At 29.6% G+C, this 9,665-nt stretch overlaps 2 protein-coding genes across 2 annotated transcripts in view; one reads left to right on the top strand and one right to left on the bottom strand.

Annotated features, from left to right (window-relative positions):
- LOC106457667 (BTB/POZ domain-containing adapter for CUL3-mediated RhoA degradation protein 3-like) overlaps positions 1–2,404 on the top strand; it is a 17,578-nt gene extending 15,174 nt beyond the window's left edge. Inside the window, exon 6 of the mRNA XM_013917106.2 lies at positions 1,602–2,404. Coding sequence (XP_013772560.1) covers positions 1,602–1,826 — 225 coding nt within the window. The 3' untranslated portion in view covers positions 1,827–2,404. The remainder of the gene's footprint in view (positions 1–1,601) is intronic.
- A 5,108-nt stretch (positions 2,405–7,512) lies between these two features.
- LOC106457668 (small nuclear ribonucleoprotein Sm D3-like) overlaps positions 7,513–9,665 on the bottom strand; it is a 7,592-nt gene continuing 5,439 nt past the window's right edge. Inside the window, exon 2 of the mRNA XM_013917107.2 lies at positions 7,513–7,732. Coding sequence (XP_013772561.1) covers positions 7,683–7,732 — 50 coding nt within the window. The 3' untranslated portion in view covers positions 7,513–7,682. The remainder of the gene's footprint in view (positions 7,733–9,665) is intronic.

Here is a 9,665-nt window from a genome sequence, read left to right as displayed (position 1 = left end):
CTTTCCTAATTTTTTATGGTTGTTATGAGATCGGTCAAATCTACCAAACTCATCTAGAGATTCATTACTGAAAATAACAGATAAAATATAAAGTTAAGAAACATGTGAGAACTATCTGGAGATTAAAAAGATTTTGCCTGTGAAATTTTAAAATTTTCTGATACATAAAAGTATTTTTAAATCTTAAAATGAAAATTACTTTGTATGTCAGATAGGCAATGTGCAAAAAGAAAAAAAATGGCATGAGAAAAACATTGTTTTACAAACCTTAAGACATAATAAAAAAAAAATAGGTATTTTGTTTAAGGAAGCATTGAAATGTTTACTGATAATCTGCCAAATTTCGTTAACATTCACTTACTAATTAAAAAGTTATAGCATGAAAACTATAACAAGTACAAAATGGTTATGAGGTCGATCTCAGGGATGGAACTCATGCTGAAAAGAGTTATCTGAATGTTACAACTTGTGTTATTAGTGTCATTTATCCTTAGTAATTTTCACTGATTATAAATCTTTAGTGACTAAAACAAATAGCAAAACGTTTAAGATCTTCAGGGAAAATATGAAATGGAATAAACAGCAAAATGTGTAGCTACACATGAAATCATTTGACAGCAAATTTTATTTTGTTGGTTTCATATGATAGAAAACATCAAATGATGATAACCTCAAAAATGTACTTAACTATTCAGCTAAAAGCATTGTATATATTACTAACAAATAACTATCATCATTCCGTTTAACAGAACATATTAACATTAACAAATTAAAGTTATTTGAATATTATGAATTAACAATCTTCACAACCATTATCCCTCGTGTAACACGTTTAAAAATTAAGATAGTCTATGTCTTGAACACTAACTATCTGCTTAGTTTCAAATTCTTTACATACACAAGTAAAGCTCTTGAGTTTATTGCCATCAATTTAACTTGTACAAACTCTGCAATTAGAACCTGTATTTGCTCTTTTTCTTTCAGTCTTATAGCATTACCTTTGGTGACAAGTATTAGGTCACCCTTTTTCTCAGCTTTCACCAGGTAGGTATCAGCTTCAGTAACCAGAGTATAAATATCTTTAAACAAACATTTCTTTTTTTTAGTTTTGGAAATCTCTAGTTCATTCACACTTTTTTTTTCTATTCAATGTTTTACTTTCACTTCTTTCTGTTCCTATAAGTGATGGTGATAATCCTGTTGAGTAATACCAACAGAGAATTGAGCATATGTTGTTACCTGCATATTTTTTGAGGATCTCTTGTGTTTCAATATAGTCAATACTAAAAAGTTTTCTCAGACCTCTGTAAATACATAAATATATCCCAAAAGAGATGTTTGTCTGTTTACTGTGTCAAGAATAGTGGTTAATTTTAGATAATTACATTTATTTATCAAATCTAACTCTACATTCTTTTTCTTAATTTATTTATTTTAAAATGAAAAAATATGAAGTAAAAATCTGTAAATTAAGCATATTTAAGAAACTTGTATCGTGCATTTGTTTATTTATGATAAAAACATGGCACATTAGGTATTTATATATATATATATATATATATATATTAACAAGGTTTGTGTTATCTTTGTGTGTCTAACAGGTTGAATTTCATGAGGCACGCATTTATGAGGAAACTTTAAATATCCTGCTTTATGAGAACAGGACAGGGCCAGATGCGGAATTGATGCAGGCCACCAGTACTCGTGGAGCTGTTGCAATGGCTTCATACACGAGTGATGATGAAGATGACCGCCGTGGAGGGAGTAGTCTGACACGTGAAGGAAGAGAGTCTTCTCATATTGGAAGGATACGAAGCACTAAATAATATTCCAAAAAGTTTTGTAAAACATAAATCTTTGATTTAAAACTGACAGGCTTAGATTCAGCCTCTTTGGAATTTGTTTGCAAGCTGATGACAAAAGTGTCCATGAGAGTGAGAATTACAACCATGTCTTGTGAGAATGGGCCAAAGATTTGATCTTTATTTTCATAGTTTCAATATATGTATAGATTTTCTTCACATATTTATGCTTTTCCTGTCTTTGGTTTGTTGACGCTTTGATTCCTTTTAGCAGCCTCGTAAATTTCAACAGAAATCTGTCAATGTTTTTAATTAATAATCAAATAATATTACAGACTTTATTATGGTAAGCATATCTGTTTCTAAGTGATTTTCTTGTATTTAATAAGTAGTATACTCTGAATTAATTATCAGTCTTATTTGTTTAGCCACCAGAAACTGTTATACTCATATTTTGTACATAAAAAAGGAATAAATAAGTTAATAGGACATTGTTTGTATTCTAACAATTGTAGGCATGTATTGTAAATGTTATAACAAATGGTCATTCTAAAAAGATGTATTTAAAAAAGTACATGAAATTAAAAATTGTTTATCAGTAATTTAGTTTCCTTCATAGTGTTAAGAAATAATACCTGAATATTCTACACTTTTAGTAAAGTTTTCAGGGTTGAGGACAGGGAAAGGTATGATCAAGCCTAAAGGGTTTGTATGTGCATGTGGAAGAGGTCTGGGTTAGGCAGACAAAATATGAGCCGAAAATGGTAACTCATGGACAAAACTTTCAAGATTTATATACTGTAGGATAGAGCTGGGTGATTAACTCATTTACCAATGATTATCAATTACATTGGTAAATGTCACAAAATCAATCAAGGATTTCTGATTATTCTAACTATCCAGTAATCAAAATTATGACTGTCATAAAAATAATAAATTAATTGGAATTACATTCCAACCATACAGTAATAGAAATTTTGACTAAATATATTAGTGTTGTAAAAATAATCAACTAATTGAAATTAGCGTTTCTGACTATTACAGCTATCCACTAATGGAAAGATTGCCATTATTTTTGTTGTTAAACACAAGGCAAAACAATGGGCTGTCAGCACTTCAAAACCATATTTTTACTGATGTGATTAATCAATTTAGAAGTTGTACTACAGTCATATACATTATAAGTTGGTTGGATCCTTGAGTGTTGCTTTTTGGAATATTAACAAACTGTAAACCTCAGTAACACAAGATAAAGTAATGGAAAAACTTTTGCAAGTTACCATTTTAATCTTGTATGTGAAGTATATTATTTCATCATGCAGTCATACTGTGCATAATAATCCATCACAATTTTATTTTAGACTTAGTATCCTTTTTTTTTTTTCTGTCGATGTTTCCTGATATTACAGTTCCAATGATAATTCATTCTTGTTATTTATAATGAGCCAACCTAGTATCCTGCTCAGTTTTCTTGACTGGAGCAGGCTGTAAACATCATGTTTGAAATACTGAACAAAGATTTGATACTTCATGGTTCGTTGTATGTACCAAAATTTAATGAAGTACATCTTGTATTGATGACATCACCTGTTATAGACGTGAACCCAAGTCTCCATCATGCATCACACTACGGGACTTTATTAGTACTGACACTAGGTTGAACCATGGAATATTGTCTTGATTAAAGAATAATACAACAGCATTGCAAATTGGTGCAGTGCTCACCAATGCAAGTGACTCAGGTTTGTAGCAAATTATGATCATGATTTAATGAAGCTCAAATAATATACTGACTTTTAACCCTCTCGCTACAGGCAACTCCAATAGTTTCCATAGTATAACTTTTAATATATATATATATTTTTTTTTTTATCTTAATGAAATTTTGCAAGCTTTCAGTAAACATTAAGACTTTCGTGCACAATATCACAAGTTAACAAATAAGATTTTTTAATTAAGTATTTTTTATTAAAGATTTGTCTGTGAATATACCGAGTAGTTTTGTTTATTAATTTGAGTGCAAAGTGATTTTCATGTTAAGTTTAAAAATACTTTTCTTCTCCTCAAAATATCTAAAACCTCTTAAACAAATGTTAAACATTTTTTAAATAAAATTTTATGTTCTCTACCCTAACACTGTTTATGTGCCATCTCCATCTTCCTTATGAGCACTGAATCTGATTTGGTATGGAGTTTTACAAAAAGTGAGTCCAGTTTATTTATTCCAGATGTCCTCGAACAATTTTGCTGTTTAATTGTGTTGAGATGTTTTATGATGTCATTTTCACCTCCATGAGCAATGGAGAAATCACAAACACAAGATGTACATCTTATATAATTCATACCCTTTGAGGATAATACAGTATCATTGAACTTTTTTGAATACTCAGCCTAAATTTCTGCTCACTATAAACTTTTTTTCTTTGGAGTCATTGGGTATAAAGCAGAACCATGTTTTTCCTTTCAAAAATGATCAGGGCACCCTAGATACTTACTACTTAAATGCTTTTGAATATACTATTTGAAGCACTTGTAAGATTGAGATGCAAAGCAAAGAGTAGAGAATTATTATCAGAAAATTGTTAATTTAAAAAAAGGCCCATGAAAAAATTCTGGAATGTTGCATAAATTAGTAAAATCACTACAATTCATACAGGCATAAATAGAAAAAAAAAATTGAAACAATTATGCCTAAATCATAAGAGTTGGTAGGTTTGATAATGACAGAACCTATAAAAAAAAACTGACAAGTTGGTAAATATTCCTTGGGAAAACAAACCTATTTTAATTTTATGAGTGGTTCAGATTAGAAAATCGGATGTTTAAGATATTTGACATAATAACTGTTTGTTTGTTATAGCCAATTTTTTTAATGGACCAAAAAACATGCCTTTCCATTTTGATTATGTTATGGACTTTTTATCTGCCTACAGTTTCCAGAACAAATCTATGAGTACAGAGACAAAAGTCATAACAACCAGTACCTGTGTCACCAGTTTTTGTTCCTTTTATAATAGTCTACCAAATGCGTTTAAAGACAAAATTAAAGTATTTATATTATTGTTTCATGAATTATAATACTCGATGAACACAATGTTATATACCTATTCTATTTATCAATGTGACTTTTTTCTATTATCACTTATTAGCTGTAAACACCTTATGCACATCAATACAGGGAATTTAGTCTTCACTGTCATGATAGCCTTGTTTAACTAGCAGAACCAACACTCCAAAGTTCAATTGGGTGATTGGATTTTAAGAAACTGCCAATCATATGCACAATTCTGCAAGATTCCTTGTTTTTAATATAGTGTCCATTTAACCCTATCGTGACAGGTCACATGTCAAAGGCCATATCATTGTGTTTGTTTATTGAACTACTATTTTATGTGTAAGTTTGGTATCAAATTGTAGATTATAATTAAAATTTTAGTATTATATGTTACTTAATTTCTTAATTTAAAAGTAAATATTAAAAAACAGTTAAACATCAATTTTTGTGTGTCACATGCTAGTTTGAATGCAGCACTGGTTCAAATCAGATGTTTGTGATGTCAAAATACAAAATCTACAGTTTTGTACAAATTAGGAACTCAAACTACTGATATTGAAAACCTAGAATATAAAATAAACTCTTTTCTATTTGCTAAGATATTGCTCATGTATTGAATCAAACACAGTGGCTCCCCACCCACCTTTTTCCATTTTTGGAAATGCTCCCTTATATACACTTTTATATGTGACATAACTAATCGAAAGCTCAGAATGTCCCCTTGTTGCTTTCTCAGCCATTTTTATGTGTTAGGACACCATCTCATTCTTTCAAAACGATTTCAAGGATGTAGGTTGCATCTTGAGTCTACTTGAAATTTAATTTTTTTTAAACCGAAATACAGTGTAGTTATTGTATTATATTATAATGGAATTCTATGGTATTAAAATTGTAACATAGGATTTTATTATTATTTAAAATGTATATATTAAACCTAAAAAAAATTTCTTTTCACATCCTCAACGTGGAAAATTTCATAAGGCTTAGCAACCTACAACAAGCAGAAAACAAGTACAAAGGTTGTCTCTAAAAGAGATAATTGTTTACTTTACTTCTTTATTTACTCATCTGTTTTAAGAAAAATAAATTTAAGAACTTATTTGTAAATAGTATTAATGTATATAGATATATATAATAATTGAAATGTGACTAGTTTACAAAATACTAGTCCACTAAAACACAACCAAGACAGGTCACATTGTAAAGGCCAGTTTTATATTATTGGTTATGGAATCACGAGTGCACGTGGCCGCATCATTGTAACTTCTGTATTGTTAGCCGTGCATGGCTGAAAGGTCAATATAATAAATATGTATAATGTTACGAGATTTAAGCTATTTAGACTAAAATTTTGTGTTTTTGTGTTATAATTTGAAGTCATTCTAGAATGAAAAAAGCATAATTTATATTTTTTTCCTAATTTTTTTTTTGGTGGTTACGAAGCCTGTCAAATTGACAGACCCCATAGAGTTAAGATAAAGAAAATAACTGAAAACAAGTATTTGAAATGTATTTAGGAGGTTTTAGAGATTATGCAAATAATATTTGAGATTTTTGGGACGAACAATTGTTTTTAGTTATAACATGAAAATCACTTCGCACTAGGACTGGTAACGAAACAGACAAAATATTTTCAAAAACAAGTTATAATAAAAGTACTATATTAAAAAATCCAATTTTTTGTGTACGAAAGTTAGTTTGTTTGAAGTTAATCACAAAGTTACACAAAGCAATGTTTCTAACATTGTAAGTCCGCAGTCATACCACTGTTCCACTGGGGGGCATGTACGAAAGACTTGTAATCTTTACTAAAAGTCTACTCAAATTTTGTTAAGATACACTTACTGCCTTAAAAGTTATAGTATATTATACCAACCCCATCGTGAAAGGGTTAATATGCTTGTTAATGTAAGACCCCTATCTGAGAGGTTTTTTATTATAAAACTAGCAAAAAATTTCACCAGCTTCATTCAAAAAATTACGAAGTTTGTCTCTGATTAATCCATTTCAATCCATCGCTGACACCAAAAATGTCTAATACAACTCTTGATAAGTCCGACTTTAATTTTTGTCATCTATACTAATTTTCAATGTGTTAAAGAAGTAATTAGCTGTCTTCTGCAGGATATGATTGCCTAGTATCATGCATAAACAAACCTTTGGGTCAATTAGACATATCTTTCAATCAGCACTTCAAATAAAACTATGATCAACAAGTTTCAGATAGACATCCCAGATCAAGAAAAACAGTTAACTTGTAATGAATGGTTGAATCTGTTGTTCCTGTATGTAATATTTTAATATCGAGAAGTTAAGTGAATACAGTACTGTACATTTTTGTATGCAAATAAAGTTATCTCTTTACCAACTTCTTACATGTGTAAAAACAAGTTTTGTTGTTTATGAAGGCACACAAATTGCCAATAATTTTTTTCAAAACTGAATGAAGTTGCATATCAAACGTGCTATAGATCTAACATTTAAACTTGTGGATCCTTGAGTCACATGGTCGAACAGATCCTGTGTCTCAACAACAGTAGTTTTAAAACATAATGACATAAAGTGTAATTAAAAACAATATAACTAAATTATATTCATTTACAATCTCAAAGTTATATTGTGGCTGTGCTGTTGGAATCTTAACTGTCACATAACTTTTAGTACCAAACATTTTTTTATTCCTTATGAAGCAAGCACATCAAGTGAAAAAAAAATTAATGTGAAACATTTAACTATGAAAACCTGGCAATCCAAAGATAATGGAGTGGAGATGATTATGGCATATAATGACTTAAAATATGATACACAAACTCGTGGCTGGAGATTTATTTTCTTCTCTGGAAAATTGGCCGAGCTCTTCCTCTCCCTCTAGCAGCTGTATACATAAGACAAGAAAACATGCATGTATCAGTTTAAAAGAAATAATTTGGTTTATTATAGTTTTCACTAAGCAGAGAAAATATAAAATGAATAAAATCTTAAGTGCTTGGAATTGGCATTTCTTATACTCTATGTTATGGAAATGTTTTTTACTAACTGTATATACAAGAAGTAATTTCACAAGTTTAACCATGACATCTATAACTGAAGTAAAGTATTAAGCATAATTTCTCCAGCAACTAGAAAAGTATACAAGAGTACTTTGTAGCCAATTTATGAATACAAATTTTATAACTGTATACTTATCAAGTTATGAAAACAATGACTAGTAAAGGATTCATACTTACTCTTACAGATCAGAACCAAGACAGTTATTAAGTGACTTTTGTCTTTAAAAAAAAAGTTATACAAGGGAGGCTTTAATTCCATTTGTTCATATCCTGTAACACTAAAAATTTGACTATTTTTTATAAAGATCATCTGCTTTTGATGCCCAAGACTTTGGACTTAAAGTCTCTCAATAGCTGAAACCTAGAGATGTTTTAAGATACAAGTTTTATTTCTTTGAAATATCCCCAAACCATCAGTAAGTCCCAAGATTGTTAAAAGCCTACTACATCACATCATTCATAGCATGATCTAAAACTGTTACTTGTAGGGCATACAAAATAATAATCAAATCTTAATAATAACAACTGCCCCGGAAAAGTGATTTAGGCAAGTAGTTCCAAATCCTTAAATCACTAACTAGATATGAAAAAATGTCTTTTGTTTTGTTTGTTGAATATTAACATAAATTTTATGATTTTGTTTTTAATTTCTTTTTTACCTTGAAACTTCACAGGATTATTTTGGTACTTAATTTTAAAGTTCACTGAAAAAAAAAGCACTGACAAGCGTGTGTGCAAAATAAACATTTAACCAACCTCATTAGATGCTTCATTTAACCTACTGTGAAAATTTTCTAAATATGGCAATAACTCCTCCTTTAATTTTTTAAAGGAAATCCATCTACAATTTACAGCAACACCTAGCATTTCCAGTATGATGAGTTTTAAGGTACAATAATGCATTAACACCTTACTGAAGTAGCAGAATATAATGACTGGATTATGTGTGTTAGAGCCATGCATACTTTTATTTTAACAATACAGACAAAAGCTACTGCTTATTGACAACCCCTTGGTTCCCCCAGAAAAGATGCTAATACTAGTAAGCTAGTTGTTACTATAAATGAGAGTAACAAGATCAGAGACAGAGCAAGATAATTAGTGGAATTTGCTAATCAATTAATCATTGGGTTCATTAATTGATTACATTCAACTACTTGGATAGTTGGAATAATCAAAAATAGTAACATTTGGAAACACCAACTTCAATTAATTGATTATTTACGTGAGCCATAACACTAATCAATTAAGCAGTACAACTTTGAATTAATCAAAAAGAATTATGAGGAATCATAATAGCAATATTTGATTACTTGGAGTGTTGGAATAATTGGAAACTAATTTCAATAAGTTGATTATTTTCATAACAATCAATTTAATCCTCATTTTGTTAATTATTTTATCTGACACTGATTTAAACCAATGTTCATTGGTGATTGATCATATCAATTAATTTTCCGGCTCTGACATGGGAACCCACAGGGAGAAGAAGCTGTTCGATAGTCATACAGCTGCTTTTAGTGTAAGCAACGAGTACAGGATACATGTGAACAAGTGTTAATTAATAATAAAAACTGAACTGTGATTAATCACAGAATAAACATACTATGCTACATAGGCTACACAAACACCTTATTTGCTTTAAAAAAAATTACACAGGCCTGCAAATTTAAATTTCATAAATTTCCTTTTGGTTTTAATAATGGATTTTTCCCATAATTCAGCTACGCAGATTTCAAAAATAATATTCTATTTTTT

Source organism: Limulus polyphemus, unplaced genomic scaffold, assembly GCF_000517525.1.
Source record: "Limulus polyphemus unplaced genomic scaffold, Limulus_polyphemus-2.1.2 Scaffold358, whole genome shotgun sequence".
NCBI classification, from domain to species: Eukaryota; Metazoa; Arthropoda; class Merostomata; order Xiphosura; family Limulidae; genus Limulus; species Limulus polyphemus.
The sequence above is the reverse complement of the archived record's forward strand: the minus strand, read 5'-3'. Positions and strand labels throughout refer to the sequence as shown.